The following is a 23,669-nucleotide window of genomic DNA, read 5'->3' as shown; positions in this document are numbered from 1 at the left end:
TATCATAGCGATTAATCAGTTAAACATCACTGTTGTTGACTGTCTTGGATGATGATCAGAGTTCAGTTTTTAATGGGAGCTATAAGTTAAATGATCTTCAGTGAATAGCTTTTGCAGAATGGTGAGGGCATCCACAGAACTCAAAACTTTAAAATGGTTAATTAATGTATCTCGTCCACTTTTTAGTTTAAAAAGCAAGAAATGTGAGCATGGGAGCTTTTATTTTTATGATGCTATGTATATTTGAAATGTCATTGTTATGGAGCTCAGAAAATTCTATTTCAAATCTGCAGGTAATATGCTATTTTGTGACATGACTACGTCCATAGTTTGTTCTTGTGTTTTGATAGTTGAGCCTACCAAATGTGACATGGTAACAAAAATTGTTGCTTTTTTGGTTTTCTTCTGGAAATAGATGGTTTAAAGAAATCTTTTGTTTACAGCTTCCTGGAAAAGTAGAAGGATTAAAAGACTGGTTAGACTGGCTAACTTTGGCTTTTTTGTGTTCACTTTCTTGTCTAAAATTTTATGTGAAATGCTTTTCTTAAGAGTTTGGAGGAAAAAAAGACAGAGTGAGGTTATAGTATGCTGGTACAGAAAGACATAACCAGTCAGGCTGTTTGCTGGATTGTGTCATGTGGTGCTGTATTATATGTATGATGTCCACAATTCTGAGCTATTAAATAATGTTCTGGTAGTTACTCAAGCTCGAGGTTAACAAAAAAGCACACAGTTTTCATGGAAGGTCAAAAATGCCAATTTTCAATGTGGTTACCCCTTGAGCAAACTAAGACAGAACTAAAGCCCCATATTTTGTATATGTATGCATAATGTCTAGTTGAGTGTATACTACTTTCATGCAGAGAAAGAGAGGGGTGGGAAAGAAGGAATGGGATGGGGAGGGAGGACAGATACAAATAATCCACAAGTGCTTTTGATAACTTCAGGTAAGAAATAAGCGTTTTCTTAAGCATGGCCTGAGAGCTTATGAACAAAACGAGAATCTCTTGCTATCTGCAAGGTGAAGGGAAGCAGCACAAGGGCTGATGCGTGCCTTTATGAATGACTTAGTCACTAGTGTACGTGTTTTGCCATATGGTGTCTGAACTTGTACTGTATTTTTGTTGGAATCTATGTATCATCTTGCAAATGTTTTCTCTATAAACATTTCAAACACTCATGTCTCTCTAAACATGTTCTCTTTAATCTTTGAGTGATCTGAAAGAAAAATGTGGCATTCCAAGTTTACCTTTACTATTTTATATCCGTTATAAATACTTGGTCATCTTGATGAAATGCGTTATGTCTTTTATGTGAAACACTTTGGCTACAGTCTGTGTTTAGTCAATGTGCTATGGTAATTAGCTATTGATTTTGAAGACCTGTAGGTTCTCAACTGTCTACAGCAGTTGAATAACAATTAAAACCTGTTACTGTTATACTATCTGCTCTAAATCAAATTGTTGCAAATTCAAAATTGGAGTGCAGGTGAAATGAAATACGAGGAGTTTAAGGTGGATGTCTGTTGCACCATGATATTTGTCTTGAAAAGATCTTTGTGATATACCCTATACTTAAAATAGAAAATACCAGAAAACCCAAAAAATCCCCACCATAATTTCAGGTGCTAGAGATGCTGGTTTAATATGGTTATGTAGCTTTCAGAAGAAAATGTGTCCAGGAAGAGCTAATCCAGACAAATGGAACAAATTTGTGTAGATTTTATGTGTCCTCTGTGTTGCTTTTCTGCATGTTTTCAGGCAACCATCCCACAGGGCTGTGAACATAGTAATAAAACAAAACTAATAACTTAAATTTACCAATTTTCAGGCTTTTTCAGTTTGGCTTCCAAAATGACCTTTATCTTTGAAACACTTGCGGAAAGCAGCTTTTGTATTCATCGATGAGCAAAAGCTATATTTCTTTAATAGCTCAAAAAGGTTTTTTGTTTCCTAGTGGGAAAGCTTTACTTGCTTTCTTGAGCAAACACAGCAGGATTCAAAATCTGTTGTCCTATTCCTGCTGTGATGTTTTGTTCTACCTAGCTTGTGTGAAGAGGTAGAAGTGAGTAAATTAGACACACAAATCAGAAGCACATAGCTGTGTTTAGGAACATTTAGGAAAGATTTTTTTTTTAATGATTCTCTCATGAACAGAATCATATTTCCTCCGTATAGAAATGTTTTGATGATATTTGTTGCCCAAAAGTTCCTGACAGCTTTCTTCTCTCTTTCTGTTATTCCTTAACTTCTGTAAGTAGTGCTTTGCCCTCCTTTTATCTTGATGCTATCATCTTTCAGCCATTTGGGAACATCATTCATCATTCCCTGCATCATTTACCTTCTTATACTTTGAAGTGTTGAATTAACTGTCACTGGGAATAGAAAATAGAAAATTTGCAAAGCCTCTATTTCATTGAAGTGCATGACTAGTGATTTTAGCATTTTATAAAATTATAGGAGTTAAATTGAATCTAATGAAGTACAAAATAATCACAAAGTAAACATTTTGACTCTGATTTTAGCATTCCTTTGGATCTGTTTCCTGCTGACGAGAGGCTATTGTCTTTCAGTTTCATTATGTATATAAAGTTGAGTGGTCCATTCAGAAAACTGCATTAAATTTTTCACTCACATGTTAATTGCAATCTTAAATTTATTTTCCAAATTTCTCTGTCACACTCCTCAACAAGCAAGCTGACTTTTAATAACACTTTTGACTCAACAATTTGCAAACTCTAAGTAACTATAGTATCTTTGGTGTTTCATTTCTCTGTGGAAATGTCTCTCTAACTGAATACACTCACAAAGGTTCCTATAGTGTCCCAGGCCATGATTTGAGTCTAAACCAAAATAACAGCTATTCCTTATTCTTGTAATCTATATAAAACACAATTAAATGGTCAAATTCCAATTCTCTGATGCTTCCAGCCTGCCTCATGAGTCTACTCAGCACGTAAAAGCACAGTAGTCACAGAAGAAGACACCTCCTGAAGCAAGCCTATGCAGAGCGGGGAAAGGAAGAAAGGAGGTGGGTTGGGAAGGTGACAAAGTTATGACAAGCTAGTGAAGAAAACCCAAAAGCTTCAGCATGAACCTCATACTTCAGATACATCCCTGTGGAACTGCTGTCTGCTGTGGGTAAAGTTTCAGCAGCAGCATTGTGGCAAACATTTTCAACACTGGTGCCTTGTCAGAGGATTTGCAGTGTTCCCATGCCCCACAGTTTCACCCCACTTTCAGTTCCTCTGAATATAGCAGTGTTTTTCTCCTACTCTTCTCTTGTTTTTTCACAAGACTGTATAGGCTATGCAAGCAGACCTTCACTTTGACCTATTTCCTCACGTGAGTCCCTTAAGGCCTATTTCCTTCTAGGTCTACAGACCAAAGGTTCCTATGTCAGCATAGCTGCACAGCCCTCCACAAACAGTTGCTTGAGTGCCTCTGTTTAGTCCCATCATATCTCCTAACTTTTCTTCATATTTTGATTTAGAATGTTAGCTCCAATTTTAAACTCTGTCCTCTAGATATAACGGCCTATGGGCCTTTTCTTCATTTCATCCTGTTGGTAATTTAATGAAATATTGTGGAAATTAAAGCTTCTGTTGTGGATGGTGAAAAATCGACTAGGACCACTGTAGATCCAGAGAGATTAGAATTCAGTGGAATATTATTGGGCTACAGATTAGTCTATGAGCAAATTTGGGCATTGTTGTGGTTATTTGATAGCTTCCATTAATCAGAATTGGTGGGAGATGAATCTGGTTTTACTTGACACTGTTTGCTGCAACAGATATCCTGTTCTGTGGAAATGCACAGTTATTATAGTCCAATACAAGTGCAAAAATGAAGCATATGTCAAGCAACAAAAAAGGTAGTGTAAAAAAAATCTCCTACTTTGTTTTGCCAGGCATTGTTTAAATTGGGAAATGAAGATTGGATAGAATTAGCACTATGGAAGTTAATTTCTGAGCTGAACAGTCCTGCTAGGATTTCCTGATATATATCATAGACATAATAAATCTGTATTAAAAAAAAAAAAAGATATTTTGAGGTTTCAAGTCTAATGTTTTCTTGGATGAATACCTTTTTAATGTGGTGAAAATTGGTGAAAAAATTCTAGAAATCCTGACACAAGTTGTTGTCTAAAACACAGAGTCTAAAATCTGAAAGATACTGGAAAAAATATGAGGTTTAGATCTCAAAATTTGTTTCCTTTTTGTCACAAATTATAGTTCAGAAATTAGCAACAAAAAGTAGAATTGCCCCATCAAATTTGCCTTTTATTTAAATTATTTTGTATATTGTTTATTTTGCTTTTTTAAATTCATCAATGGCAATTAGGGAATGTGTATATTTAACAAAATATGAAAATACCACTTCATAGCCAGCTAAAGTGAAACAATATTGCACATTGTCCTTGAAAAAAATCAGGAATAGCATCTAAAAAAGGATATGGGCTTTGTTACTGTCCTTACTTGTTCTTCCATCTCAGGAGACGTTCACTGGTCCATCGCTGACAGAGCTCGGCTTCATTATAATCACTGCACAATATATGTGGCCAAGAATAATGTATTATCAGTTATAGATACGGACACTACTAACTCTGTGTCAGAAATTCTAGACAACCTACTGTAACTCTTCTTGGCTATATGCTCCTAAGGAAAATGTTTTGGGGATCATTCTCAAATTTCTGTTGCCATAATGGAAACACTTAAGGAAATGGATACTCTTTTCTGTATATGTCGTTCTGGAGTAATTCTGGAACCTGCCCTAGTCTTTGTCCTGGGAGATGGATGTTAGTGCTAGATGTGAAGCTAAACTGGTTTGTATGCTTCATGTGAGGAGTAAGTGGATGTTTGTTTATTTGTTGTTTCTGGAGATTTATTTGGGGTTGTTCTGAGGGGGGTAACCCTATACAGCAAGGAGTTAAAGGGAAAACTGTAGCAATTAAATCTCTTTCTAAAAGGAGTTATCTCCAATTATAAAACTATTACTGCTAGGCATTACAGATCTGTGACTTTCTCAGAGAGTAAGTTCTGTTTGTTTATTCTAAACAGTCAAGAGTCATTTGGCCTGGGAATGCATTTTTCCTCATTCCTGAGATGATTTTTAAAGGTTTGTTATTGTTTGCTAAGTATTTTATCAAATGAAGTGTCCATGGCTCTTACATAGATTCCTGCCTAAAACTGTCTTTTCATTAGAACAATTTTTTGGGGCAAACTACTAATGCTGTCTCTTCCATTTATCATTTTATACTGTAGATGGGAACTTAAAAAATCCTGGGATCTAGTTGAAAACTCTGTGTTTTTCTTTACGGGTCTAGTTTTAGTTTTTCTTGCCAATGGCATCCAAAGTAACCTAGCAATTCTGAGACAAAGCATACTGGTGCAATTTGGAGAAACTACAGGAACTTACTTTTTTGCAATACTATTAGATGAAAAATTAATATTCTATATCATAATACATCCAGACTTCAAATGAACTGAACTCAAGCATTGAAATACATGTATTTTTACTCTACCATTGTAATTCCATGTTTTAGAGAGCCATAGGAGTAGTAACAGTTAAACTGCTTGCATTTATGTGAGGATATCTTTCCAGATTTGAAGGAATAGGAAACATCTGAAGGGCTGTACAGTTCAGTAGTCTCCCATACGCATATATACCCAAATGCATGAATATACACACATTTAATATTTCACTGAACTGAATTCCCATGAATTCTTATTGCACCAATTTGACATTTTTGTAGGTTCATTATCCAGTCAGGCACTGTCAGATCCCTGGCATTTCATAGCTCTTTGAGGCTAAAGTTGCCTTGTGTTTTTCTTGTGATGGTGGTTCTGCTTAAATGGTGGCAGATTTCTGCTTAGGTATTCCCAGACTCACCTGACGGAACAGGTCTACTAGGTTACCTCATGATGTAAGAGAGATGGGAATGCCTTCTGCTATGGGCAAGAAGGAAAGAAAATGAATTAATGAAGATCTTGAGTGGAAGCTAAGCTCAGAAGGAGATGAAATTGAGGTTTGTTTTGTTGCTTTTGGTTTATTAACAAACCCTGGAGAGAATTATGTTATTGTGAGTTGATATTCTTAGCAGAACAAGAAATTTGTAGTGTATTCAAGTGTAGAACTAAATCACACATTAGCAGTTCAGCAGAAAGGTAGAAGAAAATGGAAGAATGTTTGAAATGGCTGGTGGAACAAGAGCTGCTGCAATATGAAAACTTAATTGTACACTGACAGTACTGAAAAAGAGATGCTCATTCAGCATAGGGAGGAGTCCTTTTTTCTGCTTTTTAGAGGAGAAACTTGAATATGAAAAAATACCTTACTGCAAAGGAACTCTGCCTGTGTATACATGGTTTTCCTGGGTTCAGGGATTCCAGTATGTGGTATGCTTTTGCCACAAGAAGGACTGTAATGAGCCTTCACATTGCTTTCACATTACTGTGGAGAATTTATTCAGGATCAAACCACCAGTGCAGACAGCAAAAGTCTTATACTTAAGTCTCATACATTGTTGGGGACTCCCAGACATATCCACTGGTCCTATCCTGTCTGTGGAAACAGGTAGACCAATACTGGTCAATAGATTAGTCTGATAGAATAGCGAAGACTACTGAGGTGTGAGAGAACTGAATTTAGAGAGGAAGCTCAGACTGATTGTGTTTATGAAGGAAGATGCCTTCGTATGTGAACTGGCAGAGACAATCTGTGTTTCCTCTCACGAAGGTATCTTCCTGATTCATTAAGGGAGATGCTGATTACAGTACTCATCAACTGCAGTCCTTAATCAAAATAAATCAGTGAGAGAACAACTTAATTGCATTGGAGCAGAAGAAACTGAACCAAACTTTAGGTAATTTCTTTTTTTCTTTTTTTTCCTTTTTTTTTTTTTTTCCCTGAACAATGACCACTGTGTTTTATGGGGCAGCCTACTTCCCCATATTGCATTCCATGCTTGCAAAATAAAACATTCCAATATTCGTATGGATAAACAGTTTATTGAATAAAATGTCTTTGCAGAATTCCTGTGATTAGGTAAACTCAGGGTTTTGTTTTGAAATGCATAAGGCTCATGTAAACGTGCTAATTTGGCTTTTGGAAAATGCAGGAACTTCTTGCTATTCTGTGGGGAAAAAATATCTAACAGAGTAAGGAAAATCTGAAAGGACAGGCACTTAGTGCCATACTGCATATAATCAGAGCTCTGTGTTGTTTAGCATGAAGACAACTTACTCTGCAAGAGTGGAGGCTTGCTGATGTCAGACATTTAAGATAAATACAGATCTAAATAAATATAGGAAAGTATATGTGAATGTAAATAAATATTTATTCTATAAATGAAAATAAATAATACAGGCCTGGCCCCATTTGCCTTTTTTAAGAAATCCACCTCTAAGAAAGTGACTTTGCCTGTAATATCTTTTTAAAAAGCCATGAGTAATTTATCTCATGTTTTTCCATTTTAATTCTCTCAAAAATTTTTGGATCCTTATATTTATTTTCTCATTTTATTTTCATTTGACTAATTTTAATTTGCTGACTGAAGCATCTGACAATGCCTTAAGCATTGCTCTTGAATTTATCTTTTATTTGTGTTAGTTAGCTTCTGTTTCCAGTAATCCAAACCCAAGAATTTGAAGAAATTGGAATTCACATCCAATTCTGAAACCGGGAAGTGCTTTCTTCAAAAATTGCAAGGGACCTTAACAAGCTTGTCTATGCAGCTATGTTTAGCTAGAACAAAAGTCTAAGATAGTGCACAGATACCATCACTGACCTAAAACTGTTAAACTGTTGTTCAGTTTATGGTTATATTCTGCCTTATATCAGTTTATGGTTATATTTTGTCAACATTCCTAAAAAAGCAACAACAATTAATAGAATTTTCAGAGGCCTAATGAAATTAGATGCCCAAGTCCTAGCAGATGTCAAGTGGTATTTGGAAACTAAACTTCCAGAAGCATCTTTGAAAATTTCACCCCTAGGAAATGTCAGCAATATCCAACAAAACCATTATTTGAGACTATTTTTGTACTATTCCACCAATTTTTATTTGGTTCCATCTTATACCCTGCAGGATGTTGTACTGGATCTGGGAAGTGTTTAGATGTATTTGAATGCTGCTTCTTATATTCTTTAATTTTATAGAAAAAAATACTGAGCAATAAAATTTTTTGAAAGGCACTTCAAAGCACATACCTCTTCCTTAGTTCACATCTGTTGGTAGCCTCAAGTGTTGGAGCTTGCCAGTGGAATTTTTATTTTCATGGAGGGTTGAGGATGAAGCAGCTTTTGTTTCCTTGCCTTTTTCTTGGTATTATGTAACTGCTTGAAGTAAATAAAAATGCAGTAATTGATATAGTGCTAAATAGGTAAGAGACAGGACTTTGATGTCAGTCAGGGCCTATGTGTGTTAACAAATATGGTGCCCCAAGTAAAGAATAAGCTTAAATACTTATCAAGGTTATGAAGATTGAAGAAATAGAAAGGAGCTTGATTTGTTAATACTTAGACTGATGTGTAAATAGACATTATTAAACATTGGAAAAAAAACAGTATAGTAGTAGAGGGCAAGAAAACAAATAGAGGGTTTTCTCTGAGAACAGAACAAGAACTCAAAACAGAGTGTTGGAGGAAATGGAAGTTATTAGTGGTTCTGCATATATGTTTGGATGAGGTTCCAACATTTAGGTGAACTTTGGTCCAAATTAATCCTTATTTGTGAACACAGTTGGTCTGCCAGCAACATTTTGTTTCAGCAGAAACTATATACATAACAAATATAATATTGTGTGACTATGTTTTTGTCAAACCTTACCCTTGGTTTCCGATGAACCCTGCCAACCCTCAGAGTATGTGGGGGTTAGTAAGGATGAACAAAGTAAGCTTAGCATGTAGCTTTAAACAATTTTGAATCATCAGAGTGTGGGGAATTATTATGCCACATAAAGCATACCTTTGTAAAAATGGCAGTAAATATTAGTATTAGTTACTCATATTAGTAATTCCTAAGAAACTGTAAGGACAAAATTGGATAATGTACAGACTATTGAAAGATTGACATTAAATTCATGGTGCTTCGCGTTTCAGTCATTCCCAAGGGCCCTTCACTATATGTAACTAGTAACCATCCATCTGGTGACTTTATTGCATTATATCAGGATAAGTATCATTCTCTGTATTTGCCAATAACTCTAAAAAAACCCCCGATTCTGTGTGTAACCAAGTTATTTGTGGCCTGCTTAGAAATACGCATTTTGTGCTTATTAAAAAAAAAAAAAATTATTCAAGATATTTCCTGTAAGAAGTATTTGGCTACAGTATTTTCATTTTACTTGCATACATAATTCTTTTCTGAGCCTATGACTTTGTGATGTTCAGTTGATGAGTTTGGGAATCATAAGGATTGTCTACATTTTCTTTTTGGGAAAAACATAGTAATTGAGTAACCAAAGAGTTTATTACTAATTGCACAATAACCTGAACTGTTAAATTTAGTACAGTCATTCAGAGACTTTATCGTTATATATTGATTTTGTTATTCTCAGTTTGTGATATTTAACATTTTTTGTTAAGTGTTTTTGCTGATGATTAAAAAACCAAAATCATAGCCAGTCCTGAGGATATCAGTGCTACATGTTCATTCTGAATGCAACTAATATAAGATGAAGTTTTATCAGAGATTAGAGAGTGTTCTTTTTTCTCAGAATTTTTCAAACACTTGCATGAGCTGTTACAGAGTTCTGCTATATATAAGAAATTGTCAGACTTGCAACACAACAATGCAAAATACCTAGATCATCGCTTCCTTTGCAACTTATTAATGGACTTTAGCATTAGTTGTCTTAGGAGAAATACCCAGTGGTTAACATTCTACTATTTCAAAGTATTTCTGCCAAAATGTCATTGCCCAGGGAATAAAGCTGTGCTTCTCCCCAGCAGATAATTCCTCACAATCTAACAATTTTTGTGAAGCAAATACTGCAGCTTGAGTTGGTGATTCTGTGAAACGTTGCAAATACAAGTCATCTATCATCCAGTTATTTGCTGGGTCCACTTATGGAAGTGGTTAACAACCTGCTCATCTGCCAAACAAACAAAAATATAAACAGGCTGGACTATAAGATTGCAGTTCTATAGAAATGATTGCAGTGGCCAATCCTTGGTGGTGCTTGTAGATATCATAACTACAGGGCAATCATTCTCTGCATGCTTCCATAGTTAGTTTTGAGAGTTAATGACCTGTTCTCTCAGAATTTCCCAAGAACTCCAGACTGTTTTTTTTCTCCATTTAAAGAATTTCAAACACCCTAAAACTTTACTGACAGTCCCTTGGCTGGCATCCTATCCAATACATTGTTTCTAGTAATCTCTTGGTAGTGAGTGGACTTGTTAAATAATACCGTACTGATACTTGACAAATATATAATGTCAGAAATTAACAACCCTGGGCAATCATATAAAATCTCTAAATGCTCCAAGATGTCACCCCATAATCAGCAGAATGCTTTTACACTTCCTGGTGTACGTGTGTTTGGGACTATTGACTGTCATACCACAGAAGGCTCCTCTCCATACAAATCATGTCAGCGTGCTTGACTGTACTACTCTGGCCAAGGAGAGTAAATTTTTACATTAGTTCAGCTGCATTTGACTTTCAAGGGCAACCTCTGAACTCCCAGTGTTTTACTGAGTTATCGGTTTGGGGATTTTTGTTGATTTTTTTTTTTGCTTTGTTTAATAATTTACCACTGCTTAATAGATAAAAGATTATATCAGGGCTGGAAATATCTCTTCTTATTTTAAAGGAAAACAAAACAAAACAAAAAAAAGCAAACAGGATCATAAGTTGGTTCCACCTCATGTCCCTATTGATTCCTTATCAGATGTAAATCTTCTTGATCCTAAACCCCATTTGTGTTCCTGTCTGATGTCTGCAAACATTCCTCCTCACCATGAGATAGTGTCATGCTTCAGGAAATATACTTGTTTGGGAAACTGAAACCCTCCTGAAGCAGACTGGGAGCTGCAAGACATGTAATGTTTTAGATTTTATTTGTCTGATTTGTTAATGTGAAACACGTGTCATAAAATATCTTGGTCATAATATATGACTTCTGTTCTGAAAATCGGGGGAGTTGATAGTTGCTGCTTCATTAATAACAAAGGTTTTGTTAACAGAAAAATAAAATTGCAGCAATTCTTAAAAAATTATATAAGAAATACTGCCTCAGTACAGAAAATGTGATACTGATGTAAGGGTAGTAGGAGAATATCAGAGTTGCATTTGGGCATGCCTGTCACTTACAGTATTTCTCAGGAAGATCATCTCTATTGCCTTGTCCATTTGGCTAAACACAGATGCAACAAAGCAGATTTAATTGTGTTCTACAACATTTCCACTTCTGATTATAACTGGGTATGTCATGCTTTTAAATGCTGGATAAGCCTCTTCAACTTTAAACATCTTTCCAAATTATAGGGGCAGAAAGAGTTTAACAGTAACTCTCAACTTTCTGCTAGAGTTCTTTCATATGTAGCTGGTGAAGATCTACAGGCACACAGAGCGGTGCTTGTCTTGAGCATCACAGTTAGCCTTTGGCTCATGGCAAAGATGTAGTCTGGCCAGAGGGCGTGAAGAGAAGATAGTCTGAGCAATGTCACTCTCCTGTGGTCAATGATAAGCATTCTATGTGTTTCTCTTGAATGGAACCAAGGTCAGGAGATCTGTTTTCTCTCTAAATTGATGAAATATGTTGAAACCTGATGTGCACAATCAGCTAATGCTTCATGCCACCTCTTTGTCCAGCAAACTGAAACCGGATGGAGCAGAGATGCTCCTGGGATCCTAACTGGCTGTCATCCTTTCTGCTGCTGTGTTAGCTGATGAGATCTCAGTCTGGACCACAACAAAGTGCATGCAACTCATGACCTCTTGTTCCTTGCTGGGAGAAAACAGCCCGAGGCAATGTTGGCAGAGCTGACACTGCGCAAGTTGTAGAACAGAGCTCCAGCTGCTTTGCTACTGCACATGCTGCTTCCACAATCCACATTTCAGCCCCTTCTTATCTCTCATGGGAGACTGCAATAGGAGTGAAGATGAGGCATCCTTCCTGCCAGTGCAGATGGTGGGGTGGGCAGAGCTGGTATAGTTGAGAAGGGGCCGGGGCTGGGCTGGGCTGCACTGACTGCAAATCTAACTACATAAGCGTCATTTAGACAAATTGCCTCTCCATTTAAAATGAAGAGAATGTAATTGAAAAATGCAATCACATGTCTATAATTGTTCCTTAGTTCTTAGAGATTACATTTCTTTTTCAAATATAGCTTGCTGATGATCAGGGATTGGTGTTGATGACAACTGTTGCCATGCCAGTATTCAGTAAGCAAAATGAGACTGTAAGTACTCAGACTATATCTGTCATGTGATAATGGGATGACTGCAGTGAAGTTGCTTTCAGGGACCTACTAAGATTTTAGCCTACTCTAAAAAGTTTTTTGTATCTTCTTTTGTCTGCAGTTAGATTCCCATTATTAGCATAAAAATGTGGACAAATAATCCCAAATAACTATACTGTAGAAACCACAGCAAAATAATGAAACCCTATATCTAGAAAATCTCAGATGACCCTAGGCTTTAGGGTTTTCTTACTTCTATATTACATTTTTACAGGAAATAACCTATACCCTTTTCTTCTTTGCACTGATATGCTTCTATTTCATAGACTTAGAATTTAATTATTCATATGTATATTATGTATATAGTTTATCTTTACTGATTTAACAATTTATTAAGGAAAATTACATGTACTTTCCCCTTAATGCTTAATCTTTCTCTTTTGTTTATCAAGTGGCAGGTGAAATTGGGAAAGAAGGGAGTAACGTGTTTTTAACAGTCGTTTTTAATTAAAAAACTATTTAGCATGAGGAAGTTTTCTGTTCAGGGACTCAATAGCTATCACAAGTTTTCATGTCTTTTCTATGTAAATTTGCAGATACAGTAGAAAGGAGCAATATTATTGATTAAATGACTGTTTGATCAGATGAGTTGTACCAGTGTCTGCTTTCCCCACTTTTTAAATAATTTGTCTGTTATCTATTCACTTCTGCAGAGTAACTGCAATGTGAAATGAGCAGTGAGAATGTTCATTGTTATTGTGGTTCTGAGTGCATCTTTTATTGTTCGTTTCAGAGATCTAAAGGGATTCTTCTGGGAGTAGTTGGCACAGATGTTCCAGTTAAAGAGCTTTTAAAAACAATTCCAAAATACAAGGTAATACAGAAATGATAATATGTCCTTTATACTCAGTATAATATCTATAATGTAACATAATTATTTAGCATGTTAATATTGTTTATACTGATGTAGCTCCATTATTTCACTCATTTTCCTCAGGAATTTAACTTTGTAGTGTCTGATGGCTAAATGTCATTGGTCCTTAGATCAAGTGCAGTTTTTAATACCAAAATTAATGGCTTGATCTTCACATTTTTGCAGATCACAGTGTGTTCTAGAAGGTAATATAGTAAAATTGGTAATAAAATCAGTGAAATGATTCAACTACACAATATAGCCAGAATACCACACAAAATAACCAGAAATTCATGCTGAAAATTTGCATACCTTTGTATGAAAACTGTACACAAATCTATCCTTAACATGGCTTTAGGCTTCCTGCCTGTGTGTAGCACTTTTTGTCCCAATTCCATGTCCCAGATTAGTGGTCTCCTTGAATTAAAGCAAGTGGCACGTTTCAGGAATCTGAACAAGTTCTTGCCTAACCAGACTAGCAGTTCCTTCTTTCCTACCCAGTGTTTGCTAGATGTTTCCCTCTACTTAGTTTTCCAAAGTCAGAGACAACTCTACTATAAAATTCTTAAAAAATAATTATCATAAAAGTTTTCAAAATCTGATGCACTTCATCTATTGTGAAACTTTTGTGAGTCAGTAAAAGTAGGCTTCAGGCAAAAGCAAAGATGTAATTACTTTTCATTAAATTTGATGCAATACATTAGTATTTCACTAATACTTTGCTATATACTAATGCTTTACTATAGTGCTGTTTTATTCACAGGTGAAAATGAAATTAATGTTTTCCAGTTAATTCCTAGTGGAAATTTTTGTAAGACAAATAAGCACATAACACAATACTGTAGACAGTCTTTACTAAAGAGGCCAGCTCTTGGAATAGCTACATTTTGACACATACCTGTACTGAGCATAAATTTTATGTTATACTTTCCTCTTAATTGGCTGCCATGCTCTCATTTACCGATTTCTGAGAAGGTGGAGTAATAAGTTGACTTGTGAGTGCTATTGAATATTCCTACATGTTTTTGTAGATAATTTTAGGGGGGAAAAAAATCCTCCTATTGATTTTAATTCTAATTTGAATACATTAGCAATTACCAAATGATTTTGTAGATCAATATGCAGTAACTGGAAAGTTTAAATTAAATGAGAATTTGATAAAAATAATGCATAAAATACTGGCAATAATGTTGATAAAGTGTATTGGAGTAATTCCTGGCACCTGGATCCCACTAGGCTAGATGCTATATCAAACACAGAACAGAAAGGCTGTTCCAGCGGGAAAAAAGTTTGCAGAAGAGGCAGCAGATGACTACACACTGATATCAGAACATACTGAACAGAGACATTACTGGTTAGGATAAATAACAGAGAACAGTCTCAGCACACTAGTCACCAAAGCTAGTTAACTGCAACTTACACTTTTCTGTGTGAAGAAATACAGAATCAGTAGCAGGTAGAGGAGAAAGGAGCAAAATTTGTTCCTTTGCAAAATTTGGAGCAATGAAAACAATCTTTGGAGTAGCCTTCTAAGGAGCTATGGGTAGAGCAAGTTTCATTTGTTATGAGAAGGAAGAAAATGTTGTAATGGCAGAAATGAAAGCCTGGCTGTGCATGGCTGGATAGAAAAGGCCACATCACAGCGATGTTATTCAGAAATCATCTGTAAGATTTGGACATAATCTGAATGCAAGAACCTAGAGAGAGCATGGGGCCTGAATAACAGTTATTGCAGCAGAGTTAGAGTTATTCAGTAAAGGTGAAGCTAGGCAGGAAAATTAAAATTTCTGGGTTTGTCATATGATTTTATACTTTTTAAGACCTAGTTTTCTATGGAAGTAATATACAGTCCTCTTTCTGAATATTAGACATTTTATTTGAAAGTACATTTTATATTGCAGGATGTAATGCAAGAGAGGATTATTACATGAGGCACCGATATCATGCAATACAGTTAGGTTAGTGGAATCACTTGAGTTATAACTTCCAGTCTCACATACTATAAACATCTCTGAACAGTAAAAAGGCCATGCAATTGCAAGAGCATAATCACCCCTGGGACCCATTCCTGTAGAGGCCGCATGTGAAATAAAATTCACACAGGGATATAAAATGATTGATTGGAAATAGAATTCTGCTGACCTGAAATTCTCTCAGCTTGGATGAGGTGGATTTTATGCTGATGAAGATGAATAATAACAATAAGCTATTTTCAGTAGTCATTATCTAGACTAAACGTCCCCAGATGTCAGTGGCAGTTTCTCCTGAATAAGGTAGGGTTGGATTTAGTAATACTTACCTTTCATGTGGCATTTCACAGCAGCTAGAGAAAGTTTTTTTGTTTCTGAATCTGTCATTTAAAGACGAAGTTCAAGGTTTAAGATGGCAATACTTCTGTAAGTGGTAGTATCTCTCAAACCAAAGCATTTCAAGTGCAGAGAGTGTGCAGTTTCATATATTGCACAACACAATAAAATACTACATTTGGAGTCTGGGTATGCTTCAAATAGGCAAATATTTTTTTCCAGTGAAGTATAACACCCACATTTGTTTCCTTACCTGACTTCCATTGCTTGGATGTCATTCTGCAGTTATCAACACAGACAATTATACTTGAGATCTGACAGCCAACAGCTAGTTCACTTGTCATACTATAATAGGTAAAATATGTCCACTGTTATTATTTAGGTTATCCCTCCTTTATGAAGAGATGCCAAGAACATATCACCTTCTATTACTTTCACTGAAGTTTATTGCTTTAGGAAAACCACTAATTTATGAAACAATCTTCTATATGGCAGATACAGTTGACCATAAACAATCATTCACAGAGAGATGGTAAAATCTACCTGGTATGTCATCTCTATGACCTTGCCATAATATCATACTCTGGTTTATATTTCCAGAAAATTACAGAAGCCAGCAGTGTTGCTGTCCGACTTGCCTCTTAGAAATGATTCTGACTTGTCAGCCTTGCTCCTATTGCTTTATGCCAGACAAATTCCTAAGGACCCACTTCAGCAAAGCATTTAAGAATGTACTAAAGTAAAATAAAGAGGTTGTTGGTAGTGAGAAATGTAAATACCAAAGCAAGATGGTTCTGGAGTTTTGGGTTTCGTTTGTTTGTTTCTTTTTTAATACCTCAGTGCATTGAGATACTTAAATAAAGTTATATGGGATGTTGTAGTATGTTACTTCAGAATTGAAAAGAAATGAGTGAGAGAGTGAGAAGTACTCTTTGCATGGTAAAAGTTACATACTGAAGCTGCAGAAAGTTCTACATTAGCATCAAATTTATGCTAAGAAGGGATGTTTGAATGACCACATGAATGATTTGAAGGTACATTTAGAGCATTCAGTGAGTGCTATCAACTGTGTAATAGGCATATTGTTAAAAGAGTAGTATTGTTATTTAAATAAGTATAGTGCCAAATTTGATTACATATACCATTAGGCCCCATAAATCATTTTATTGCTCTCAAATGATCTCCCATAGTTCCATTTGGTACAAATATGTAAACTTTCAGGATTTTCTTTAGTAGAAATATGCCGCCTTCTGTGGCTCCAGATGAACTTGAAAACGGAGAGGTAAAACGTCTTTAAAACTGGAAGATGTAAATATCACATATGACAGACCACTGCTTGTTCAGTACCATTGATTTAAATGATTCTTTTACAACATCTCTTGAACAAGTGAAGTAAGCTAAACCTAGTCACTCCTGGGAATATGTGAATTTACTAAATTCCAGTATCCCTTTGCTTTGGCACATGCTGTGGGGTATGCCACATGCCATGGTGTCTCATATATATGTGTATATCTAATTCACTCTAAAGCACATAGAAATAAGTGCCCTAGATAGCAAAGTGTGTGTGACATTTTAAAATTGTGCTTTATGCTGTATTCATCACAATGACAGGTTCTCATTTTCACAAAATGTCAAGGACCGGAGCTTTGCGTATGTTATAATGAAATACTATGTGGACAAGGGTTATGAATGCCAGCTTTAAGCCCTGGATAACTAAATTCTTATCTGATTTTTTGTTAAAGAATTTACTGGACACCATGCTAATTAGTATTTCTTTCTCATTTACTCTTACAGTTAGGTATTCATGGATATGCTTTTGCAATTACAAACAACGGATATATTTTGACTCATCCAGAACTTAGGCCTTTGGTAAGAATACTATTTACTGATCTATTTTATTTAGCTATATATGTTGCATTTGTTTTTCTTTTAGTGTGAATAATGTAATATGAATTCAAAAATTAAATGCAACAGATCAGTTACTTTATATCGCATTAAAACACATTATAATTCTTGGTAAATTTACCTCTGGAAACAAAGGTTAGCATGAAAAAAATCAAGAAAAAATAAATATACAAGTTGTTTCTGTAAAAGATGCAGGCCTCCATTACTGCAAAACGGCAAAGCCAAAAATTGCTATAATTATGTTCATTTTATGTTGAAATGGAATGCTGGAATGCTCTATTGCTATGTAATAACCCCTATTTGTCATGTTAAAGTGTTAAAGCTAATTTAATATATGTGCAGAAATTTCAATAAAGCATATTCTTAAGCAAAATAGGGGCACAAGGGATTTTTGTACTAAAAGAGAAATAGCAGCAAATTTTACCTTTAGTTTCCCTTATCATCTTGTTTGCATTAATCACAGTAAGAAAAATAGAAGTGCCTGTTTCACAAATGTTTATCAACTTAACACCCTAGAGAACTGGTACATTCTTGATTGCATCATTGTTTAGGAACAGCACTTGCAAGTGTTCCATCACTATCAACTCTTAGCAAAGCATGGGTATTAATAATTCCACTGCTATATACACATGGATGCCATATGTATTTCTCATGCAGGCACTTCAAGTAATGTCTGATTTCAACAATATTTTAGTAGAAAGCAGAACTATTAATTGGATGGATAATTTAATATAAAAATAAAATTATTGAAAAGCATGATTTATGAAGTCATTAGCATATCTGATGTTTTTATTCAGCAAAAGAATTTGTCTTTCTAAGATTGGTAATTACGAATTACACAGTTAACATTTGTACTTGCACTTATTGTTTCCTCATTTATTTTTTAACTGGAGTAGAGCTTATGAAAAGTTCAGCGGGGTCTTCCATGGGTGAATGGAAAAACATTTTATCAGTAACTTCACAGTAAACTGGACATGCAATCTAATGGCAAAGCAGACATTATAGTATCTTGAAAGGAATTTTAAAATAAATGGTTTAATTGCCATTTTTCTTCTAAGAATATCACCCATGATTCTGGAAGGTACAATTTTTCACAACTGTGGAAAGGAAAACAACACCTGTAGAGAATTTGGCAAATTACTGACCAATAAGTAATGCAATTCTCAGAAATGGCTCTTGCAAATTATCCCACTGGCTTTTTCACCATTCCAGTGGTGAGTAACTAAAGCTATGGATCCAGGTATAGACAGCTCAGACCCCAGGCAGTTAAATTAACATGCTCCAGTGACCGTGCTTTTTTTACTTGACACTCCCCACAGCTGATTTCCCATTATGAATGTGTATCTTCCTGTTTTATGGGAATTACAACCTCTGCTACCCAAATATATTATCATGAGGGAGTGAAAAACTTCCACCCTTGGTAGAAGCAGTTTACTCTTAAGGAAGATAGAAGACTCTAAACTGATCCCTAAGCATTTCACCCCTCACTCAAAATCTGTTTTGTCTCCACAAGATATTACATACTTGACAAGTATGTAAGTGTAGGATTTTTGAGATTGATTCACCACACCTAGACCCATATAGCCCAGAATCTCATTTCCAGCAGTGTCCAACATGAGATTGTTCCTGAAGAAGATGCAGGAATTGAGTAAGAGTATGTGGAAAATCTCGCAGCAGTCAGTATAACTTTTAAGAGTTTCAGATACTGCTCATAAACATTTGATTATGACATTTTAACATTAAGACTTATTAGAGTGGATACTTCTGATATCCATACTAACGTACACCTTTTCGTCAGTCTGCTTGACTTCTCATAGTAGTGATTTTTCATATTGTAACCATTTTATGCACAGTTTTTATTTTGAATTAGATTTCAAAATTGCATTAGAAGTACTTCTTATATTATGAACATGGAAAGCAGAAGCTCCTGATCTATTTTCTTTGTTTCCATTTCGTGTAATAATTTGTGATTGTTCTCATTGAATCTTCTCATCACAATAAACAACCAATACTTTCAGTCTTGCGTAATGTGTTTCTACTCTTTTCTGCATTTTGGCATTTTGTTGTCATGTTCTCTGTATTTTTCTGACCTCTTATTTATCCATTTTTCCATGTTCTTCCCTTTTCTGACTGAGATTGCCCACCGAGCTTTATTTGGTAACCATAGCAGAGAAGAGGCAGCAACAGGGGCTGTACAAAACCTTCTTAGAGCACCTGCACCTTCAGGTCTCTGCATCTTCACTGCCTTGTTACCTCAGCTAACTCATCGATGTCAGCTGACTATTTGTGTAACTTTCCTTTTACCTCACATCCAGCTGCACCATAGACATAACCTAAAAATTGTTTAAAGGAGCCAAAGTTACAAGCACACTGACTAGATCTAAAATTTGACTGTCATAGCATTCTGTATCTTTTCCTACAATTTGCTATTTGAAAATTTATATTAGAATATTAATTCACCCCTGGGGTTAAAATGATGACATAAATGTTGTGCTTTAATGTAAATTTTTATGTTAAACTTTTTTTTTTTTTTTTTTTTGGTGGGAAATGCCAGTGTGGGGAGAAGTTGTCTTCAAAATATGTAGCTGTTGCAATGGAAAATGTGATAGGGGATTGTTTTTAGTTCATGATTGGACACTACCTTCAGAATATTTTTTCTTATCTCTGTATGTATTAAAATCCAGGTTTTTTTTAATATCTTCTTCCAAATTGGATATAAATGCATTGTTTTTCATAGCATTCCCCAACTTTCATAATACTAAAATCATGACTTGGTCTTGATTCCTAAAAATGCTTTTGAAATCTTCAGGTATCACAGGTACACCAGACAACTTATATTTGCAAGCCACAGGAATACATCTTTGAAAGTTCCCTATCTACATTGCAAGAGTTTGACAACACACATATTTGCTGTACTGTCCCTTTTTCTTCTGGCAAATCACTTCCTTCAAAAATATTAGTATTTGTTCATTACAGAATAAATATTTTAATAAACAGAAGGTCATGAAATCCACGAACAGTGGATAGCTTTAAGTTAGACTGACAAAGGGTGTTACCCTCTTTCCCTGTTTCTGTTACGGTGGCATGGTTTAATGAGGCAAAAGATGGTTTTCTGTTACTATCCCTCACCCCAGTGTACATCTTGAAGGCACTTATTTCATTACCTTATACAACAGTCTCTCTTTTTAAAATCAAAATGTTGGGCAGTAGCCCATAAGCTGTCAACCACAGGGAACTCACTGTGATATATTCATGGTCTGTTCATTTCATTTTTTTGGAAGAGTAATTTTTACCTCTGGGTTCTGTCAGTACTGCGTAATGGGAGTCTTCTGTTGATTTCAGTGGAGTTTTTGAGAGTGAAGTGATTGCTGGCTTGGGCCCTTAGATTAATATTGCAGGCCGAATCCTGATACCATTGTAAGTAGTGGCAAACATTCCATGAAATTTGTGACAGTAAGTATGTGAAAATAGGCACGTAGGACTGGAATTAGATAGTTCACCAAAGATATTATCTAAAATTATTTGGGTGGGTTAGAGTTTACATTCAGAGTTACATCAATTACTGTGCTGATCCACATTGGTTTATATTGCTATTATATTTTCCTGTGGTGATGTAACGCTAGAATATTACCAGACTTCTGAGTTACTAACCCCAGCGGCCATATCTGTTAGTTCTGAAGCTGACATGCTGCTTTTTAAGGAGTTGTCTTACGGGACGCTGAGCAGACAGGCAGGATAGCAAACAGTCGCTGAGGAAGAGTGCTTCCTGTTGCACCAGATTTTTATCTTATGCTGACCAGTATATTTAATCATTAAGCTAGCTACATTTTTGTGCTGATTATCCTATTGGGTTTATGTTTAAAAATGTTTTTCTTGGAGATTTCCTCTCTTGTTCCTTCTGCTTTTTTTTGGAATAAACTTGGCTTTCAGTTAGGATGACTGGTTGCGTGTGCATGGACAGCTGGTGGGAGTAATTGGAGGAGAAAGAGGAAAGTATTTTCTAGATACTTAGAAGGTACTTGTAGAGGTTTAGGACAGCTGCTGAAGTAGCGCCCAGACTTCCAACTCCGTGCTGGCTGGAAGTTTTCATGGGTGACTGTTGCCATTGAGGGACTGGAAAGAACTTGTGGTTACATTCTTCCCCAAAGGGCACGTTACTAGAGTGATGAGTCTTGACAAACAACTTAATAAATCGTGATAATCAAGCAATAAGGAATCCCTTGGAAATTTTTTCAGGAGAATAAAGAGAGATTGCATGTGAGGCCTTGCCGGTTACATGATTGAGTGTAACTTACCGGTACGTTTCACACACACAGAAACTGATTTTATCTCCCTTCCTTTTGTTGCCCTTTTCTTGCCGATCCACCTTGGGCTGAGCCATCCCTTTCTCCCCGCGCTGACCGGCTGTCCCTTCGGGCGGGGCCCGGGGCAGGCGGCGTCCCCGGAGGCTCCCGCGGGCCGGGCCGGGGGCGCGGGGGGGGCGCGGGCGGGCGGCGCCGCGGCTGCGCTGCGCGGGAGGCGCCATGCGGTGGCGCCCCAGCACCGCCGGGCGGGGTCGGCTGCGGCGCGCGGGCACGCGGAGCCGGGCGGAGGAGGGGGGGAGGCCGCAGCGCGAACCCCCCTGTTAGAATCCGGAAACTTGCCTCAGCTGGAATTTAAATGAAAACAACGCCTTTGACATCTTTCTGCTGCATTTCGAAGCCTTTTTTTTTTTTTTTTTTTTTAAATTACATAGCGAGTAAATTTCAAATGTTTCTACGCATTATGCCCTTTTTAGGACGCATCTCCTAAAAAAATATTCCAGTGGTAACTCAAGAAACTATAGCTGATGGTGTTGATAGTGCAATTTTAAAAAAATATTTCTGTATCAAAATGCTCCTATATGCTGCATTTTGATTAAAAGTCTATATTTTCACAGAGTAGTATTTTATTTTTCGCGAGAGAGTATTTTAAATCATATGATTTAATTTTGAATTTTATATTTAGTTTAAAACCACATCTTATTGCTTAGACAAAAATGAATCGTTTGGAAGTTCAAAAGTGAATTTTGAGATTTTCAAGGCAATAACTTGGTTTCGGAGGCTCCTTACACATACTTGAAACGTGTACATGAGGACAAAGTTTTTCTTAGCAAGAGTTATGTCAGATTTAATTGCTTGCTTTTCGGTATCCTGTTAGCACTTGCAGTGTGCTAGGTGTTACTCCATTAAATTTTAAAATGCAAAATATGTCATGATGATGTTACAATTTGCCAAAGAAATGAGTTTACTGAATGTAAAGGAAGAGTAATAAACAAGTGATAAATATTTTTTGCATACACTTAAAAACAACCACCATATTAATTGTGGCTGATTGCTCGTGGCTGTAACTGCCACTGCGTAGTCCGTTAAATGTTGGTGCCAGAGGAAATCTGCTTTTTTAGGAAAGTGTAGTGGGATTACGGAGAAATTAAAGAATGCCACTGAAAGATCAATGTCTACCATAATCACAGATTGACACCTTTGTGAATTTTATCTGGTGTTAGGGGTTTTTACTGTTGCCTCTCAGTCCTAATGTTTGTGTGGTTTTCAGTGAATAATAGCAAGATTGCTAGTAGATTTTGTGAAGTCTGTGGCTTTTTTGATTCGTAGTTGGCAACAAAATTTGTGTTTTTGTTCAGGGAGTAAAAAAGGGATTTTGTGTTCAGTGATTATTAGGTTCATTTAGGGTAGAATACTTGAAGTTCCTGAACAAGAGGCTCAAGTTCCTTAATTAAAGAAAATATGCATTTAAAGACAAATGCATAAGTTATGGAATATTATTGCATCTTTTATTCAGATTCTACTTTTTTTTTGGTAAATGTAAGATTAAGAATGTGTTATGGTTCATGAATTAATCTAATAACATCCATGATGACTAAGGACTTTGTATTATTTGTGAGTTTAAATCAAAATCCTTTTTCTCTCTGAGAAGTTGAAGGCATATATTCATACTCTTGGTATGAGTTCTGGAAGGCTAGTAATAGTGATTTTTTTGAATGGCTGTATGTGAATATTCTTTTTATCAGTAAACCAATTCAATTGATACATTGCTTTCTTTAAAATTATGCACATCTTTAGTTTGATCAGTCTTAACAGGAAAAGTTATACATAGAAA

General features: G+C 35.9%; 1 protein-coding gene across 1 annotated transcript in view; it reads left to right on the top strand.

The window, feature by feature from the left end:
• CACNA2D3 (calcium voltage-gated channel auxiliary subunit alpha2delta 3) overlaps window positions 1-23,669 on the top strand; it is a 468,241-nt gene that overhangs the window by 337,633 nt on the left and 106,939 nt on the right. The window contains exons 15-17 of the mRNA XM_074836249.1: window positions 12,339-12,410; window positions 13,204-13,284; window positions 17,424-17,498. Coding sequence (XP_074692350.1) covers window positions 12,339-12,410; window positions 13,204-13,284; window positions 17,424-17,498 — 228 coding nt within the window. The remainder of the gene's footprint in view (window positions 1-12,338; window positions 12,411-13,203; window positions 13,285-17,423; window positions 17,499-23,669) is intronic.

Source organism: Strix aluco, chromosome 11, assembly GCF_031877795.1.
Source record: "Strix aluco isolate bStrAlu1 chromosome 11, bStrAlu1.hap1, whole genome shotgun sequence".
NCBI classification, from domain to species: Eukaryota; Metazoa; Chordata; class Aves; order Strigiformes; family Strigidae; genus Strix; species Strix aluco.
The sequence above is the reverse complement of the archived record's forward strand: the minus strand, read 5'-3'. Positions and strand labels throughout refer to the sequence as shown.